The following is a 19,021-nucleotide window of genomic DNA, read 5'->3' on the forward strand; positions in this document are numbered from 1 at the left end:
CTTGACGGAATTCGATGGCAGACGGTGTTATTGCTCATGAAGAAGTATTGAGACATGTGTATGCCTTTTTGCAGGCATACGGCTACAAAAATGCCCTTCTTGCACTGCAGAACGAGTCCCGAGTGCCATTCAACACCATAGATGTTGTGGAACCAAAAGAACTTACCGAACAAAACGCTTCCGTGACGTCTACAAGCCCTGCCGGTTTGGAGCGATCTGTTCTTGAAGGGCAATGGCACACAGTGCTAGCAAACTATGTGGACTCTCTGTTGCTTCCCATGGAAGTATTGTTTGACTTGTACGAACACATCTTTGTGGAACTTTTGACTCTGCAGGGCTTTGTACATGCGGCAAGGGCTTTTTTCACAAACTCTCCGATCTTTGTAGCCATGAAAAAATCATCTTTGGCACGGTATGCGCGTTTGCAGCAGTTATTGGACTCTCACAAGAACATTTTTTTAGATGAAATGAATAAACATGGAAATGGAGGGGTGTCTATTGAGGTGAAAGAAAAAAGGGAGGCATTATTGAGGACGTTACAAGAAGCCATCAATTGGAACACAGAGCCATACAATGGATTTTTACCGGCGGCGCTATGGAGGCTGCAAAATGATCTGGATGGCAATCATCGCAGCACAAAAAACCCATCATTAAAGCGAGAACGACCCGATGATTTTTCTGCATCATCTTTGGTTTCTTCAGCCTTGTTTTTGCACTATCCACTTGAATGTCCAAAGAATATTCGACGTAAAATTGTCTTTGACAATGCCGAGAGACCCATTTCGTGTGTTCATACTTTGCTCCCAAATGCGGCTGATAAAGAGCAAATGTTTACAGCCCTTATTGTTGGTAAGACAGACGGGACGGTAGATTTCTTAGATGTGGATTCTGCTTCATCAGTGGGGAGCTCCGTTGGACATACCGACGGTGTGTTGAGCATTGCCCTTGATGCTGCGGAGGAGTCTTCTGCGACATGGGTTGCAGTAGGATATCGAGATGGCTGCGTAAAAATCTATAATGCGGAGACACGAAAGTTGGTACGTCGCTTTTCTCAGGTTCACACCAGTGGTGTGAAATCTCTCGTCTTTGCAGGCGTACGAAATCCTGTCCTTTCGGGGCACCACTCCTGGGTGGTTTCCGGTTCATTCGATGGTGCCATTCAGTTACTAGACATCCGTGAAGGGAAGGCCTTACAACGAATAGCTGATGCACATCATTCCAATTATGTGCTTTCAATCTGTATTTTGGCTGGAAAAACAGGTGGTCTTGTTACTGCTGGAAACAATGGGACTCTTTGCTTTTGGTCCATTTCTGCTACGGGGTTGAGGCAAGCTGGACCCGCCCGCACACTTCGAACTATTGATGCATCTTTAAAGGAGGCGATTCCAACGTGCTTATTGCCTGTGGAGGATAAGGAATCAGAAGGGGAAGTGCTGGTGCTGACACGTGGCCAACGTGCTCTGCTTTTAAGTGTTCGTTTCACGGATGATATAACAAACCCAGTCGTTATTTTAATGCGCAGCAGCATCTGTACGCCTCGGCCAGTGTATGCGGGCTGCGTACGTGTCATTGAAACCCCTGCTCTCGCCGCCCCACTTCTCTCTCTTTTTCTCACAGACCGTGAGGGTACGATCCTTCTATATAATGTGGAGATGTCGTGGAGGTTGGGTGGAGAAACGGCGGGCGGTGGGTGTCGGATGGAGCTGCGTCCTGCTGATGAGAGCTCTATCGTGGTGGTGGACCATGGGGAGAAGGTGGAGGATTTGAATCTGGTGAATGTCCTTGGCAAGTCAAATTCATTGCTTGCCTTTTCCCCATCCCTCTCCGCCATGTATCTTCTTTCCTGGAACTAATAGGAAAAAAATGGGTTGATACTCTTGTGGTGAAGAAGAGGAAGACGAACAGCAAAGATCCACTTGGAGGCAACAGGTGAATGAGATGGAGCAGGAATGTGTTATCCTTTTTGATTCATATATACACATTTTTGTCTGTTTGCTGCCCATTTTGCACAATCATTTGCACTTACCCCGTATGTCGCTCTTAATCTATTTATGCATATGTATATTATAGTAGTTGGTAGTCGCTGTCATGAGCTACAAGTACCTCCACGACGGTAAGGAACATTTTATTAATGGGGTTGGCACCGAATTGGCGTGGGGCTGGTCCCCTGCTGTTGACTTTACGGAGATTTTGGAGCGGCGAGAGAAACACGCAACTGATGACACCGAATATGTTGCTGAGGAGACCAAAGAAGAACCAGAAGAAGGCAAAACAACGAATGGGGATAATGTAAAAAAGGACAGAAAATTTGATGTGGATATAGATGCCATGATTGCGGCGATACAACAACGCATACCGAAAGAGAAGAAAGATGAAGGCAGTAGAGACATTGTGCGTGTTCTCCTCTGTGGGGCATGTGATATTAGACACATATTCCGCACGCTTTCGAGTCTACAAGTCAAGTCAAAAATGGCCGCACAACCGCCTCCCGTCTATCATTTCTTCATTTACGAGCCCAATTTGCGGATACATTGCCGTTACCTTTTTTTTTTACAGTGGCTGCTAGATAGCATGTTTTCCCTGGATGAGCTGGAGGAGCAAGTGCTGATGTTTTTGGATGTCTTTGGAAACGCCCTAACTCGCGACACCACCTCTGCACAGAGTCGAAGTGTGTCCCAGCGACTGTTACGTGTGCTTAGAAACGAGGAGGGTGAACTTGCCCGGCTTGTCTCATTCACGGAGATGAAGTCCAAGGAACGTGATTTTGTGGAGGAGCAAATTGTGCATTGGGCCTTTGATACATCACAGGCAAAAGTTGAGGACTCATGGTTACGCCGACTGCGCCACGAGATGGCAGAACGATACGACAACCGGGATAATATTATTGACTGGGATTTCAATTTTTATCTTTGTGACTACACGAATCTAATTAAATTTGCCGAATATCGTACGTGGCGCAATACAGGCATTGCCTTTGACGCCACGCATATAAATCCACGCCGTGGTTTCACTTATAATTACTTGGTACCGAACAAGACGTTGTGTCACTTTAATGCAAAAGGCATTGGCACGTTTCTTGGTGACGTGAAGAACGGTCCCTTCTTTGCGTTTGGCGCACAGACGGCCAACACACACATCCGTGCAAAGACGATTGATGGCACATGCAAGTACGGTAACGGTGTCGTCTCCATGCATAATGTGCGGGCATGGCTGTATGGGCTTTTGACGGGGCAGTCATGGCCGTGGAGCGATCACGCCTTTGCCTGGGACGACCCTGCAAACTACAACTACCTGCCGCCAGGGACGCCCAGTGATGTTGCCCATCAGGCAGTCCTCCCGGATGTTCGCTTTCATTTTATCGGGCTGGACTTCACCCGCTTTATGCAGCACATACGCGAGAAAAAGAATAAGAAATTTGATTTGGCCTTTGTGGGAACGAGTTGCACACAGCTCATGTCACCTGAATTCTTCGAAGTGGCAATGGCAATAAATGCAGTGGTGGTGGCGGAGACGGCGAAATTTGTTATTGACGCTCGTGACGGGGCTAAGTCTGCATTTGTCAACAAAATCCGCGAATTAGCCAGAGCGGCGAACTGGGAGCAAAACGATGTTCTTACGGATCTGCTACATGTGGATCAGCCTGAGCCGCCAAAAGTCGATGATAACTCGTCCAACATGAAGACACAAAAAATGGCACTTGAGCGCCACCAAATGCCGTATCAATTGGCCTTGACACGCTCTGCGAGAGCCCCGGATACGTAACCTGAGCAGATGAATCACAAGAAAAAGAGAAGGAAGGAGGAAGGGGAGGCGAAAAGGAACGTGTAAAAAATGTTTTTTTTTTTCTTTCTTTCTTTTTAATTACTGCGGTTTTGTTGGCCGCTTTCCCGTCTCTGTCCCTATTATCTCTTTTTTTGTTTGCGTGTGGATGGGTGGGTGTACACGTAATTATCCGCTTGCGGACGTGCATTCTCATTTTGCTCAATGTTTTGATATGTTTGGATGCATTTTAATTTACGTATGTTACCTGCCTTCTATTTTTTCTTCCGGGTTTTTGTTTGCGTGTCTTTTGTTTGGTTGTTGCTGTTGTTTTGGCTGACAGCATTGCAGGTGACGCGGTTTTAATGTTGGATTCCATAGATATCAATTTTCAGGACAAACCATCGGCATCAACTGCCACACGCTGGTTTGACGCTATTAGCCCCAACTTCTTTTCGGCAGCCAATTTGGTTGGAGGCGACCCATTTTCCTTTGTGTCGTCTCGGCGTAACGACACCATAGAGCTCACCCCATCAACAATTCGCTACAATGAGGACAGTGGCGCGTCACCGCGGGATATTTTAAGCGAAACCCGTTCGCCAGTTGAGCCGGTGCGCGGAAGCTCCCATGTGGAGGTGAGTGAAGCTGACCAAGGTGGACCCACCTCGCATGGCGAAACACCGCTGGATAACACGACTCCCAGTGCTGATAATTACCAACGCTCTCGACATGGTGATCTCTACGAGGATGCCATGCGGGCCCAAATTGCAAAACGGCAGTGGGCAGCGGTGGAGCAAATGCGGCAGATGATGCTGGAAAATGCAAAGGTTGAGCGGGACTGTCCATTTAAGCCCCAACTCTCATCATATGCGGCAAAGATTCAAAGACCCGCTGAGCTGGCACCGCATAATCGGGTTTACAATGAACTCATGCGAAGGGAGGAATGGCGAACAAAGAAACGACAGGAGCACATAAGACGGGAACTTGAGGGATGTACGTTTCGCCCATTAACTCTTCGAGCGGCCATGTTAAAGTCCTCTGCCCATACGCACGACTCCCATGTCTTCAGTAAGCTTTACCATCACCATGAGGAGCAAAATCACTTTGTACGGGAGGTGCGGCCGTACGTTGTGGAGCAATTGGAGCGTCATATGCTTTTTAAGAGTCCGGCTAACAAACCTCTACCGGAGGATAAAATTAACTCTGTTGTAGAGCGACTGTTTTCTCATGGTGTTGTGGTACAGCCGGATGAAGTCAAGAGGAGGCGATCGCAGAGCACATCACCCCCTTTTAAACCAAGAGTGAGTGTGAACTCGGAAAGAATTGTCGCGAAGCAACGCCAGGGTGGACAGGTTGTAGAAGACGTGGTGGAGCGGCTTCTTAAGCCACCAGTGTATTCTAACCAAACTGGAAATCTGCGTCGGCAACTTGAGGCAACACAGGAGAATGAGGAGTTGAAGCTGATGCGGTCGGAGTACGTCCGAGGACTGCAGGAGTTGTTACAACGTGAGCGTCGGCGATCGTTTATCGAGGCGAAATTTAATGTGCTTTCGAGTGCCATAAATAAGGAACGCCAGAGCCGTGAGGGCTCACAACGGACTCTCACCGAACACCGTGCAGAGGAACTTGTGAGGGCGGCTGTGATTATTTTGTCACCCGATGAGGCGGAAGAGTTGCGCAACATTATATTATCCAGCGGCGCAAGCAAACTGAACAAAGAGGGATTTATTGCTCTCTGTGAGAAGGCCGTGGAGGGGCTCTCCAATCCACATGCAAGTCCGCTGGGTCGAGTGCCTCCCCCACGGATTCACGCGATGGAGGCCAATCTCACGGATGATGACAACGGCAGCTATGCAGGGGCACGAAAGAAGTTTCAACGTGGAGCTCTTTCACCGGAGGAACTTGAAGAAGTGAGGGCCCGACGATTGGAACGGAAGCGGCAAATGGCGGAGGAGGAGAATCAGAAACGTCAGGCAATGATAGAGGAAGAAATGCGTCAATGTACATTCCGTCCGCCTCCACCTAGGAAGGTGCCACGAGAGTGTCATGTGAACCACAAAGTGGATGTGAAAACAACTAGGGCAGACGAACTCCGTCGAGCTCACATTCAAAAAACCCTCGAAGGGGAAGAACATGCTGGAGGAGCCGCCGCCGCCTTTCCGACTGCTTCTGCACGAGAACTCTTTGGTGAAGGCGGAACCCACCCAAGGCTGCATCGGTCACAAAGTGCAGGCACTCGCTCTCCCCGAGCGCTGTCCACTCTTCATACAAAACCAGCATTTGTGGCGCCGGCAGAGGCATCATTCGAAGAAGGGACGTTCTCGCCGAAGCGTAATAGATTTGAAAAACTACGTCGAAGCCACACCGCCCATAGCGATGCTTTTTTGAGGAAAAAAGATTTTGCTGGCGTACCTCTCAAAGATCGTTCATCTCGCAGGTCCGCAGCAGTCTCATCCGATCGCAGCTCCGAAGACGCCGCTGCTGCCGACATCACATCGCGGGGGATGAAGAAATGCGAGTCCGTTGCAGAGGCGACCACCGCATCTCCACGTTTGTATCGCGATGTCATTTCTGAGCACGCGGCTTTTGGCAGCGACGGAGCCCTCACCGAGTTTGGTCGAGAACTTATTCTAAGGCAACTCCGAGAGTATAGAAATAAGCGATAGTGTTTGCTGATTTATCATAACCTTTATTATTATTATTATTATTATTATTATTATTTGCTGTATGTATTTGTTTATTGTTATCATTTGTGTACCTTTCCGTGTGTGTGTGTGTGTGTGTGTGTGTGTCTATTTGGGCGGTCAATTATAAGTATGCGTGGGACGAACCTCTTCTGTTTAATACATACTCCATAGAACAAAGTTGCCTGTGACCAATGTTGATTTGCGTAATCCATGGCAGCGGGATCGCTGGAATGGGCAAATCCATTCTAATTGAATACGTCTCACGCGAAACGACATGAATACAATGAAAAGGGGGGGGAAATGAGATGTCGGTATTCAACACGGGTGCGAGTGCGGACGCGTTTACACATAAAGACGCCCTTTTTTTTTTTTTTTGTGTGTGTGTGTGTATGTGTTTTTGTTGTTGTTGTTTATTTATTTTCCTTTTCTTGCTCTTACTTTTTACGGTTGTCACTGACCAAAATTGTCTTTCATATGAAGAAATTGTTTCATGAAGAAGAAGGCAGGCGGTTGCCGCAGGTTTTAGAATTCTATGCTGGACGGGGAGACTCTTCCAAGCGGTGGACAGTCCCAAGTGGGCAATGCGGGCTTGTCACCGGAACTACGTAAATATCACGTTATTAGTGCACAGCTAGAGAGTATAATGGGTGAAGCATGCAGGGAGCCCCCGTCTGGCGCGAATTGTGTGTCCATCAAAAGACGTATCACTGCGCTGCAGTATGCCCTTGAAGAAGCGGAGCGAAGAATTTGTGAGAAGCAGCGTCTTGATGACATTTCAAGGAAGAAAAGGGTCCTTGATGTTTATTTGCGTCGGGCGAAGAAGGATGAGGAGCGGAGAGATGTGCTCGAGAAAGACGTTGGGCGACGAAAACAACTGGTGTCTGAAATGCAAGAGGAAAAGCGCTTTTATTACAATCAAAAAAACAAGGAAGTGGGTGGGCGGATAGAGAAGTACAAAAATTCCATTTTGGATGCACAGGCCGCAGTGATTGAACGAGCGGAAGCAGAGGGCGAGAAGAGGAACAGAATTCTCTCACGTCTGCAAGAGGAACGTGCACGAACTGCTTATGAGCATAAAGAGAAATCACGGAAGCGCATGGAACGCTGTCGTGAGGTTCTTAACCGCCGGAAGCAGAAAGAAGAAGAAAGGAGACGTGAAAAACAAGCCGCATTTATTTCTCACATGAGGAAATTAGAACAGGACGAGGGAGTTGACGCCATACTAAATAAAAGAAAAGACGTACACTCCTTTCTGGCCCGTCGTCGCAACAGCAGCAGGGCTGGCACTGACGATGGCTTCATGGAGGCGGCAGCACCATCGAGGTATAAAACCCATGAGACGCTTTTGAGGGAATTGAAGGAAAAGGAGGAGCAGCATAAGGCACGGTATGAGGCAGAGCAAGCCTTCAGGCAGTACGAATTACAGCTTCGGGCCCACGCACGACAAGAGCGCATAGAGAGACAGAGACAAAATTACAGAGCTCAGCTTGAAAAGCGAATTGAGCGTAATGATGAAATAATTGAAATGGCACGTGAAAAGAAAAAACGGGGTGAGTTAGTCAAGGGTGCTCGCGAGGCAAGAGAACAAGAAAATCTTAATGAAATTACACGCGATATAGAACAACACCGTAACCGCGCAGAGGAAATGGCATACCGGCGCCACCAGGATGCCTTGGAGAAAAACTATTACAGGTGGAATGGTCGAGCACAGCGGGTCATTCTCCAATTGCAGGATGCCATCAGGGCGGATAAAGATACAAAGTGTGGGATGGATCAAAAAGAAATTTTTATGCCTACGGCGTTATGTTCCTTTGATAATCTTTAACCAACCGCGGCGCTGGCGTAATTGCAAGCAGATGTATTGTTCTGATCCCTTCCCTCTTTCCCTCTCTCTTTCTTTAGGCCTTCTTTGGCTAAATTGCTTTCTAGCACGACAATTCAGGGTGTGACTCGTGCGTCAACATGATTTGTTTTGCCCATTTGAAGGAAACAGCATGTAGTATAACATGTACATATTGCCAATTGGAGCAGCGGGAGTGAACGTAAAAATATATATATATATATATATAATTATTATTTATTACTAAGAAAGAAGGTGAAAAAAAGAGAAATGATTGAAGCTGCAAATTTAAGCACCTTTGTTACCGGTTGTTGTTGTTTTTTTGTGTGTGTTTGTGTGTCTGTGTGTATTTATCTGTGTGGTGGGGTGATGTTACTTCGCCGTGTTTAACTTTTCTGTTCATGTATTGCCTCATTTGATATGTACTTCCCAAAATGCAGCAATGGCATGTAGCGAGCGCGTTTTTTTTTTTGTTTGTTTGTTTGCTTCTTATTTATTTATTATTTTTTTCTGCTTTCTTACGCGCCCTTTTTTCCACAGCCCTCCACGTGGAGAAAACTTTGTGGGTTGTGGGGCTCTTTTAATGACTGTCACCTTGCGAGTTTACAAGGAGCCTGACTGTCTTGAAGTGCTTTTATTTATACGCTTCTTTAGTAGAGTATGCGCATTGGATAAATCGGCTGAAATGTGGAGAATGTCAGGCACATTGGGCCCAACTGTAATCTTCTTTTATTGCTCTTTTCCCTTTTGTGAATGAGAGGACGCGGCCTTATGACAGATGCATATTACATTTAACGAATTTATGCAAAGTGATCGCAAGGTCCGTTCCCTTTTTCTTTTTCTTTTTCTTGTCGTTGTTGTTGAAGCCGGATAGACGACTAACCGGATGAGTTGCATTTAACATATTTTGAAGGGGAGAGGAGATGCATGTATGTGAACGTTGCTGCGGGAAAAGGGAAAAGGATGACAAGTGGCGCTTATTGGAAAGCTTTTCTTTTTTTTTTTTTTTTTTTTTTTTTTTTGAGCACCTCTGCCGTATTTGTGTTCTGTGGATCGGGCGCCAATCCTCGAAGGACGGATTCTTTTTGGAATTTCACTGGCGTGCCCTTTTGATGGAAGGGGTATTTCTCTTTTGTTTTTAATTATTGCTTGCCATCTTCTCGACGTGTGTACGGGGGAGGGGGGGGGAAGCGGCATTTGTGGGGATTTGAATATATTTTTTTTTCTTTTTAGCATCACTCTGCGTTTCTAAGGGGGGGAATGCAGAGCGTGAAGGATGTTGGGGTGACGCCACTGAGGCCGTTTTGTAGTACTCCACTGACACCGGTGCCGGATGTCGTGTTGATACCGCCCTTTTACGTCATACTGCTGGCGAGTTTTTTGTGCTGTTTGTGGAACACGGCTTTTAATTATTTTATGTCCCGCCCTGGCAAACTTGCACACACAATTCGAAAGTGGGGGAGAATTTTACGGTTGACTCGTCGAACGAAAATATCCGATTTGCAGGAATCCAGCGGGATCCCACCGAGCCGTGGCGAAGCTTCCATTGAGACCGATGGACTCCTTGGCACGAGTATTTTTACTGGCGATAACTCCTACGACACATTTTTTATTCAACATATGTCTGACACTGAGTTACAGGTGGAGGCTCCTCTACAACCGCACGCCAACGTATTAAACAACGCGCTGCGTGACTCCCTTCGGTCTGTAAGAAAGGAGGCACAGCACATGGTGTTTGTGTACAACCCAAAATATATGATTGTAGCAACAGTAAAAAGCCTGATGATGCTGGTTGTGCTGCAGTATCACTTTGATTACAAGGGCGGGTGGGACCGCCTCGTTGTGTGCTCCGCTGCCAACTTGATGAGTGGGCTGTTGACTCCCGTCCTGGAGTACGGTGCGAGGTTGCTGCTGCCTCTAGACCTCGAGCGTGGGACGCGAGGGATGATTGTGGAGCCGGAAGAGCCGGCAGACTCGGTGCTTATTGTGGAGGTGCTTGGTCACATTGGCAGGCTGGAGCTGGAGGATCTCGAAACGGTCCTGATTCAGGGAAGTACGTTCATTGTCTTTGGAGCTGCCCTTCTTCCTGCGGTGGTTGTTTTCTGTTTGGCTGGCGTTGCCTCCTTTCTCTGGCTTTTTTTGCCGGTGTGGACGCTTTACATGGTGGTGCGCCGCCTGTACTACGGGCACATTGGTGAGTTGGAGGTGCAAGGGCCGTCATTAAGGCTGATGAATGTGTTTTTGACGCCGGCAGGTGAGTTTGCGAAGGCGGCGTTCCTAAAAGTCATGACGCTCTTTCTGCTTCAATGGACAGTGCAGTGCAGTTTCTTGCTTGGACTGCTGCTACTGCAGGGCGGGGGGTATGAAGAGGCTCTGCAACTTGAGGCCAGACATCAGTTCTGGGGGTGCTACAATATCCCCGAGATGACGAGGTTTGAGTGGCTGTGTTTCGCAAGTCAAATACTTTTTTGAGTAAACCTATAAGCTAAGAACGCATTATTCACTTGTCTTTTGTATTTTATGGACGTTGTGTTTGTGTAAGGGGAAAAAACAACTACGCTGGGATTTTTTTTTTTGTCTGGGTCGCGGGAAGATGAGTTTTTTATTCTTTTTTCATGTGATATGTTTGCTGTTGGATTTTTTTCAAATTGTTTTTCTTTTATTATTATTCTTCGCAGTCTGTAGGGGAAATTATTGACTGCAAAACGTGGATGCTGCGAGCACGACGTCCTTTGCCTTTACTTCCAGGAAGCAGGGCGTGGCTTTTGCGCTTTTATTCCTCAACAAGAGAGCTTTGTCAGCTGCAGTCACGTGAACGCCTTATTTTAGGCACTCACGGGGCTGGTGTGGTGCAGCATGCGTCGGTGTCGCAGCCCCTCTCCGTTAATTTCCAAAGCTCTGTGACTGTGGCGGCACCAGCAGCGGATTTGTTTCGCACGAAGGTGCACGAGGGAACTGGAACTAGTGGGAAGGATCCGTATTTGCGTACACTGCCCAACCAAGAGAGCAGAGAGCCAGAGTCCTCCGTTTCTCAAGCCCACATCACCGTGGCGCCAACGGTGGATGAGTGCAGCACACTTGACAGAAGATGGGAGAGTATGCAGTACTGGTTTAACGATCAACACCCGCGGCTCGTGATTTATTTGAGGCAACTGCAGGTCCAGGACGTGCCGCCAATTTCTCCTGCAGCAGAATCTTTACTGTCGAAGTTTGAAGAGGTGGCGATACCAAAACTGGCCTTGGATGACACTGATCGACAGCGACTTACAAAACTTTGGGGAAATCTAACTGAAGAAGCCAAGGCACTGCGGTTGCATTATGTTTTCGATCGCTTTGCCTTTGAATCTAAACTTTCTCAACTTTGTAAAGAGGCCTTAGAACAGATGCATGCCATGTCTTTGAGCGGAACGGAGGGCTCGTTGGCGGTTGAAGCGTTACGACGCCTAACAATTTTGAAGCGCAATGATTACATTCAAAGACATCTGATTGATGTTACGAGTAATGGGGCCTATCTTGGTTTTGGCGATGCCGTGTGGCGAGTCTTTTTCTCTGCTGTGGAGGCTCACAAAGCAGTTCTTTTTGGTAAAGGCACACCAGACACGATTCGTTTCGCCTGGGAGTCGATTTTGCAAGAAGATGTGGTTCGAGTTCCCGATGTGACGGCCCCAGTTGCACTCTTCTTAACACTTGTCTGTATCCATGAGGGTAACAGGCTTGCGTCCGTTGAATGGAGGGAGTCTTCATCAAGCTTGGATGAGGGAATTTGCTCTTCCGACAACACACAGCAGAGACCCCTTCTGGCACTTCTTAATCCCGTCGTGAAGCGTCGTTTTGTCACCAAAATGGTGGAATTTTTGCTACGGAGCCATTCCTCGAACGAGTTTTCCAAACTTTTGCGTAAACATGGGTTGCATGACCTCAGTCGTGATGTTGCCCTCTGTGAGGCCATGAATGGCAGTCAAGGAATTCTTGAAGATGACGTTGCGGAGTTGGTTTCTCGCTTTGAAAGTACAGGCGAAGTGAAAACTCTACTCTCCTCTCTCATTGGCGGAAAGGACGCCGCTGTGCGTGAGACTGTGGCCAAAATCATGGGTATCCCCTTAGCCACGACTGTGGATTGGGATGCCATGATGCAAAGCGTAGATTGGACAAACAACTGGCGGCGACTGGCGACAAAACTTCTTTGTGACCAAACTCTGCTGGTCTCTATTCATAAATTGGTGAAGAACGCAATCGGCGCCAAAGGCATTTCAAGACATTTGTTCTCAGAGGAGTATGCGGATCAGCTTCAAAGCATCATTGCCATACGTGAGGAGAGAGAACTCAACCGCAAACTCAAGATTGATCGTATTGTGAGAGAACTCTCTTCTTATCAGAGGGTGGATCAGTCCTGTGAAATGCTTCGTCAACTCGGTGTTGACATGAAGGAGTTGGATCAGGCGGCGTTATCGATACGACAAGACGGCCTTGTGAAGAGACCTTCTGTAGATGAGAACGTGATCTCACGTGCTCTTGAGGCAGTCGGTAACCGTCACCCAAACTGGGTGCGGGCAGGTGTTATTGCACCAGGGGCCATAAAAGACTCTATAGGGGCATTAAAGGCCATGTTATTCATTTTTATACGTCTTTCATATGTTCCTCAAACGGGCCTGGCCGCAATGGCGCAACGTTTTCGGCGTCGCATAGGCCCTATTGGGGTGGAGTCTTTCCAGTTTAACATCCCCACTGAAGTTGGTTTTGTTGAGCATTACAACAATTTAGAGTATAAACGATATGATTGGCAGGGTTGGTACCAACGGATGGTGGATGTGCATAACCGGAACATTTCCCTTCGCTGCCGCGTCAGTGATCTCAAACGGCTGGATCCCAATGGTGTACCTTTTGTGGACATGCAGACAGAACGTCGTCTGCGGATTCTTGCGGAGGGACGTGTTGGCATGGGGGTGTTAATGCTCGACTCAGACAAGTATGAAGATCAGAAGGATAACATGACCTTTGGCTCGATCAAGTTGTCCGAACTCTTGTCGGATGCACGGAAGGCACAATTGGGCGAAGAGTATTGGCCCTCCGTCGAGATGAAGGTGCGAAAACCAAGTGGGCAGAGTAAGGCACATTACTCCCTCATTGACTACGATCGTATTGAGAAGAAAAGCAGGGAACTGTACGAGAAGTACCGTGATGCAAAGAAGAAGAGTCTGTTTGTCACACCAATGGACTTGTGGCTGGAGGTGAAGGGAATGCAAGTAAGAAAAGCCTCAGACGGCGCCGATGCGGACGGCTACACGGTGGACATCTTACAGGATGCACTGAGCAGCGAAGACAACGAGAAACACTAAGCCTTCAGTTTGAGGGAAAAAGATGTCGTGGGTCGGGAGGTGAGAAATTGAAGTAAAGGAAAAAGAAAAAAGAGAGAAAATGACGTCAGGACATGATGATGTGAATGGATGTGTAGGCGTGGTGCCGTCATTTCCACTTCTGTTCACCATCAATGATACAACAGTGAGCCTCACTACCATGATTCGTGCAGCCTTTCTTTCTTTTTTTTTTTTTTTTTTTGCGTGTGTGTGTGTGCGTATTTATCTATTTATTTATTTATTTATTATCATCTCTTGGCAGTGCGAAGGAATAGCGAAGACACCAAGCTCCCTAGAATTGCGTGGGTCTCGTCAAGTGTGAATATGAAAAACACATGGCCCAATATGAATCACGGTGTAAGAGGAACGAAGACACTTTGATGTCCCAAACTAATTTTATCGACCACCCTCCCTTTGGTGCTGCGCAGACCTTGGAGCGAGGGCGCGCTGCCGCACTGTCACTTGGAGTGCCACGGAGACTGCCCCATGAGTTGTGGGAGCAACAGTTAACTGCCCATCTCCTCCGTCTGAAGGAACTTCAACTTGAGCGAATTTCTCTTGTGGAGAAGAGCTCGCAGTGCCTCCTAAGAGAGAAGTGGATGCGCATTGCCACGCAAAAACTCAGGGAAGCGACCTCACGCACCACCGCATTACGGCACAGGCTTCAACAATTGCTGACAGAAGGAACACCTGCATGCACCGAGGAAGGTGCACTCCAGACAAACCCCTTTTCCTCTTTCCATTGCCTCCCGCCAGTGGACATTACTGCGCTGTGTTCACTTATAGTCTCATGTTCCGCAAACGTGGAGGTTTTGACCAGCCGACTTCAGAGAGTGATGGGGGCCATTGCTGAGGGTGAAGCCTCCAATTCCCTTTCCTCTCTCTCTTCTTCCTTGATGCAAATCTTGCCGCGTTGGATTCAGTATAATTACGTCTCCGCGTTCTTCTTGCGTTATCTGCAAATGGCTTTCACTCTTGCGGCATTGCAGCTTCAACGTTCCGTTGATGAAAAAATAAAGGAATATACTTTACAAGAGAAGCAGGAAGTTCAACATCGACGAGAGGAGCGTCAGAGCGCACGGGAAGCACGACGCATGCAGTTAATTAGAGCCAAAGAACGTCTTGAAAGGACAGAAAAACATGCATTTGAAATACGCAAACGCATCTTTCTTCTGCATGAATGGATCACAGGGAAACGACGCTTGCCGACTGGACAACTACTAAACCCCGTCATGTGCACTGAAGTACTGTATCGCATACGGGCAGACCTGGCCATGGGGGAAATGGACTTTCTCCTACAACTAACGGCTGACAATGGAAGAGCACTAATCCACACGGCAGCATAAAAGCTTTTTGTGCCATATTCTTTTCCACCCAGATGCAATAAAAATACAAAAACAAAGCAGGTATCTACAAATACTCCGTGTTGTAACAAAACTAACATTACTTTTAGCCGTGCACGAAAAAAAAAAAAAAAAAGTGCAGATAAAGAACATGAATGCATTAACACCTTTTTCTTTTATTTGTAACTCAAAGGTATCAGTATAGAAAGTACTACACAAAAGAATGTCTCCTACGGCTGCCAGGATGAACAACGCCTAAGAGGCGCAGCACGGGTTTGAGCGGTGTTGCGCGTAGAGCGCCCGGCTGATGGCCATTCACTTGGGCATAGTGCCCTCCAGTGCAACGGTGGACCAGCTGCGCGTCGCCGTGCGCGGTGCGGCGGAGCTTGAACCGATCGCCCCAGTGTCGCTGGTGGTGGACGACGGTGTGCCCTCCAACACCACATTTGTCGGCGAGTTTCATGCGCTCTCAGAGGATGCCGACGGCTTCCCCTACCTCGATTATACTTTGGAGCGAAATTTCTGTCTTTTCTATTCATTCGACTTCTGGTGGTCGTACTTAAGGATGATACATTGCTCGTTGAGTGGCCGGGAATGGATAGGATTGTTTTTTTTTGTGTGTGTTGTTGTTTATTTTGCCAATTCTTTATATTCTATTTATTTTATTAAATTGGCTCATGACTTCTTTGGCAGGGGTCTGATGTTACGCGCGAAGAAATTTCCTTCATTTTCTGGGTTTTGGTTTTGGCTTGTCTTTGGGCGTACGTCGCTGTGCCCTCCACGCGTTCGGCTCGTTCGGCAGTGCTGGGAGACACGCAGCGGGATGCAACTGAAAATATCTTTTTGTTGGTGTTTTTTATGTGGACATTATTTCTTTTCTTCTTTTAGGGTACATGTTAGCCACGTAATATTGACTTGGAGCGGTTTACGTGGAGCATGCGGGGTTGATGTTTTGTTGGGCTTTGTTTCGGGTACGGGGCAGGACTGCTTTTCTTATTCCCTTTTTTTTTCCTTTGTACTTATGCGTTGGGCTTTTGATGCGCTCTTTCATCTTTTTTCTTTTTTTTTTGGTGGTAGCCGCTTAGTTCTCTTCTAGTTTCAGTTTAAGTAATTTATTTATTTGTTTATTTATTATTTTTGCGTGTGTTTTTGTGCGAGATACTCATGACACCCTTGAGTCACGAGACGACTGGCGATTCTGGCGGTGTGCGGCTGTACGAGTTTCGTGTTGATGCAACATCCCCTCGTCCCTCCCAGGATGTGCTTGAAAGGGCTTTGTTTTCGATTACTGGCGTCACTGTGATCAGCGTTTCCATCCGGTCTGAAGATGACACGATTGTCGTGAAGACCCTGTGGACCGCTGAGAGACTGGAGCGAATTTTTCACGGGGTAATCTCTTCACTCGGCTATATTGTTGCTGATGACGCCCCTGTGGAGAGCCGATTTCTTATTGAAGGAATGCCATGCTTGAATCGTGCTTTGCGCGTTGAATCTCACCTGAAAAGCCTGCGTGGTGTGGAGAAGGCAGCGGTCAACTTTGCGACCATGACTGCAACTGTTGTCCATAATCCTAAAGGGGTGACTGCTACGGATCTAATGAATGAAATAGGCAGAATGGGATACTCTGCGACGTTGCAAGGATCAACAGGTTGCGCTATTCGGCCTCCAACAGGCACTGTGGGCTGCATTGGGCGGAAACTAGTTGTCAGTGGCATGTCATGTGCGTCATGTGCGGCGCAAATTGGATCGCAAGTTCGGCGGTTAGATGGCGTGAAGGACTGCGTTGTCAACTTTTCTACAGGAATTTGCCTGGTGACGTTGGATTGTGAGGATGCACTTCAGCGTGTCGAGGAAGCAATTACTTCTATGGGATATACAGTTTCAGTATCGCCGCCGAGGAACCCCACAGGTGCAGTTTTTCTCAATGAAACGAAAGCGGCCTTGGAGAGGACAAGAGAAATTGAAGAGCAGAAGAGGCGTTTTTTGGGTGCTGCGGTGCTGGCAACGCCTTTGGCGTTGCTTATGTTGTTGATGGCGACAACAAATGTGTTTGATGACAGCAGAACGATGATTTTTTTTGATTTTGTTCAGATGGGCCTGTCGACACCGATTGTGTTTTATTACGGCTCGGTGTTTTTCATCCACGCATGGCGAGGTCTGAGGCACGGAATGTTAACGATGGATACGCTTGTTGCCATTGGGGCTGGTTGCTCTTATTTGTATTCGCTGGGTGCGTTTATTGTGATGGTTGTGGCAAAATACCAAATAGCCACTTATTTTGATGCTGCAGGTATGCTTCTTGCGTTTATGTTGCTGGGACGTTTTCTGGAGGCGCGCGCGAGGCGCAGTACGAGCGATGCTCTCATCAATTTAATGAACTTGGTGCCGCCCGTTTCTATTGTTGTCACCGCGCAAGGTGACATTACAATGCCTTCGTCTCTGCTTGAAAAGGGAATGCGTGTTCGTGTGTTGGCCGGAGACCGATTTCCAGTCGACGGTATTGTTGTGGAAGGAATGTCGGATGTGGATGAACAGATGGTGACAGGTGAGGCGATAACGAAGGCAGTGAAGGTGGACTCCGCAGTGATTGGCGGAACAACAAACATCACTGCAATGCTTGTAGTTGAGGCAACCAAAATTGGCGAAGAGACCATGTTGTCTCAGATTTTGCGCCTTGTACAAGAGGCACAGAACACTAAACCCGAGATTCAACGAATTGCCGATCAAATAGCCGCCTACTTTGTGCCTTTTGTTGTAATTTTTTCAGTGGGTGTATTTTTCACTTGGTTGTTTCTAGGAGCTTTTGACATGTATCCGCCAGAGTGGCGCGGCCAGAATGAGACTATTTTGATGTTTGCATTTGATTTTTTTATTTCTTCTGTTGTGGCTGCGTGTCCCTGTGCCCTGGGGCTTGCGACGCCCACTGCCATCATGGTGGGTACCGGTGTCGGTGCGAAGAACGGCATTCTGGTGAAGTCTGGAAAATCGCTTGAGGTTGTGCGCCAGTCGCGCTGCATTGTCTTTGACAAGACGGGGACCATTACCTTTGGAAAGCTAGAGGTGGTCTTTAAGAAGTGCTGGGGCGACAACGTCGAGGAGGTAATGAAAGTTGTTGGATTCGTGGAGCTACTCTCCAATCACCCTGTGGCGAAGGCTGTGGCCAACGGGATTCTTTTGGCGAGCCCGGAGTCCACGTACGACGTGGTTTTTTCTAAAGTAAAAGGTGGTCTTGGTACTGAGGCCGTTGTTCGTTGCAGATCTCAGAATAACGAACTCAAGGTGCACGTCGGCAATCTTGCCATGATGCGAGAGGGTAATATTCATGTTCCCCCGGAAATTGAACAAGCTGTGCGGCAGCAGAACAACATGGGCAGAACCACAGTTGTCGGAGCCGTGAATGGCGTCGCGCGGCTTTTGGTTGCTCTCGCGGATGAACCCAAGGAAGAGGCTGCTGGAGTCGTGCGCTTCTTGCACCGACAGGGATTCCGGGTGCTCATGGTCACAGGGGACAACGAGGGTGTTGCGGCACGTGTGGCAAGTGCGGTTGGCATCCAACATGAAAACCTTCACGCAGAAGCTCTTCCCACAACTAAGGCCAGCATCGTCCGACAACTTCAATCCGAGGGCGATTGTGTCATTTTTGTTGGTGACGGAATCAATGATAGTCCGGCGCTGGCGCAGGCAGACGTTGGCATAGCTCTGGGCGCCGGAACTCAAATAGCTATTGAGGCTGCAGACGCGGTACTTATAAGCAATAGCTTAGTTGACATCCTAAACCTGCGGGCTCTTTCCATCGCCACGGTCAAGCGGGTATACGGCAATTTTTTCTGGGCCTTTGGCTACAATCTATGTATACTTCCTCTTGCAAGTGGGATGTTTTATCCTGTTATTCATTTTAAGCTACCCCCCATTTTAGCTGCTGCGGCCATGGTTTTTTCCAGCATAAGTGTCCTTTTATCTAGTCTCTCAATCAGGTGGTTTGCGCCCTACGAGGCAAGGATGAATACTGCACTCCCCCCCAAGTGGTGAAAAAAGAAA

At 47.8% G+C, this 19,021-nt stretch overlaps 8 protein-coding genes across 8 annotated transcripts, besides 15 other annotated features; all 8 read left to right on the plus strand.

Annotated features, from left to right (window-relative positions):
* Positions 1 to 2,132: part of a sequence feature (heterozygous, Esmeraldo-like haplotype) that runs on past the window's edge.
* Positions 15 to 1,853, plus strand: Tc00.1047053511445.80 (hypothetical protein, conserved; the record flags this gene model as incomplete). Its single annotated transcript, XM_809244.1, has 1 exon — positions 15 to 1,853. The coding sequence occupies one exon, from the start codon at positions 15 to 17 to the stop codon at positions 1,851 to 1,853; it is 1,839 nt and encodes a 612-aa protein (XP_814337.1).
* Tc00.1047053511445.90 (hypothetical protein, conserved) lies at positions 2,089 to 3,762 on the plus strand (the record flags this gene model as incomplete). The annotated part of the gene is made up of 1 exon (XM_809245.1): positions 2,089 to 3,762. The coding sequence occupies one exon, from the start codon at positions 2,089 to 2,091 to the stop codon at positions 3,760 to 3,762; it is 1,674 nt and encodes a 557-aa protein (XP_814338.1).
* Positions 2,133 to 5,219: a sequence feature (haploid, Esmeraldo-like haplotype).
* On the plus strand, positions 4,125 to 6,425 carry Tc00.1047053511445.100 (hypothetical protein, conserved; the record flags this gene model as incomplete). The annotated part of the gene is made up of 1 exon (XM_809246.1): positions 4,125 to 6,425. The coding sequence occupies one exon, from the start codon at positions 4,125 to 4,127 to the stop codon at positions 6,423 to 6,425; it is 2,301 nt and encodes a 766-aa protein (XP_814339.1).
* Positions 5,220 to 6,444: a sequence feature (heterozygous, Esmeraldo-like haplotype).
* Positions 6,445 to 6,557: a sequence feature (areas merged during assembly that could not be assigned to a particular haplotype. This can correspond to areas where the two haplotypes were merged or to regions with more than two copies in the genome that were merged during assembly.).
* Positions 6,449 to 6,480: a microsatellite.
* Positions 6,524 to 6,551: a microsatellite.
* Positions 6,558 to 19,021: a sequence feature (heterozygous, Esmeraldo-like haplotype).
* Positions 6,807 to 6,888: a sequence feature (T-rich).
* Positions 6,979 to 8,271, plus strand: Tc00.1047053511445.110 (hypothetical protein, conserved; the record flags this gene model as incomplete). Its single annotated transcript, XM_809247.1, has 1 exon — positions 6,979 to 8,271. One exon carries the CDS (start codon positions 6,979 to 6,981, stop codon positions 8,269 to 8,271), a length of 1,293 nt encoding a protein of 430 aa, XP_814340.1.
* Positions 8,495 to 8,515: a microsatellite.
* Positions 8,610 to 8,647: a microsatellite.
* Positions 8,748 to 8,806: a sequence feature (T-rich).
* Positions 9,276 to 9,308: a microsatellite.
* Tc00.1047053511445.120 (hypothetical protein, conserved) lies at positions 9,547 to 10,758 on the plus strand (the record flags this gene model as incomplete). The annotated part of the gene is made up of 1 exon (XM_809248.1): positions 9,547 to 10,758. The coding sequence occupies one exon, from the start codon at positions 9,547 to 9,549 to the stop codon at positions 10,756 to 10,758; it is 1,212 nt and encodes a 403-aa protein (XP_814341.1).
* Tc00.1047053511445.130 (hypothetical protein, conserved) lies at positions 10,998 to 13,622 on the plus strand (the record flags this gene model as incomplete). The annotated part of the gene is made up of 1 exon (XM_809249.1): positions 10,998 to 13,622. The coding sequence occupies one exon, from the start codon at positions 10,998 to 11,000 to the stop codon at positions 13,620 to 13,622; it is 2,625 nt and encodes an 874-aa protein (XP_814342.1).
* Positions 13,816 to 13,842: a microsatellite.
* Positions 13,860 to 13,887: a microsatellite.
* On the plus strand, positions 13,976 to 14,986 carry Tc00.1047053511445.140 (uncharacterized protein; the record flags this gene model as incomplete). The annotated part of the gene is made up of 1 exon (XM_809250.1): positions 13,976 to 14,986. One exon carries the CDS (start codon positions 13,976 to 13,978, stop codon positions 14,984 to 14,986), a length of 1,011 nt encoding a protein of 336 aa, XP_814343.1.
* Positions 16,094 to 16,116: a microsatellite.
* On the plus strand, positions 16,148 to 19,012 carry Tc00.1047053511445.160 (copper-transporting ATPase-like protein, putative; the record flags this gene model as incomplete). The annotated part of the gene is made up of 1 exon (XM_809251.1): positions 16,148 to 19,012. One exon carries the CDS (start codon positions 16,148 to 16,150, stop codon positions 19,010 to 19,012), a length of 2,865 nt encoding a protein of 954 aa, XP_814344.1.

Source organism: Trypanosoma cruzi, genomic scaffold (assembly GCF_000209065.1).
Source record: "Trypanosoma cruzi strain CL Brener 1047053517123 genomic scaffold, whole genome shotgun sequence".
Classification (NCBI taxonomy): Eukaryota; Euglenozoa; class Kinetoplastea; order Trypanosomatida; family Trypanosomatidae; genus Trypanosoma; species Trypanosoma cruzi.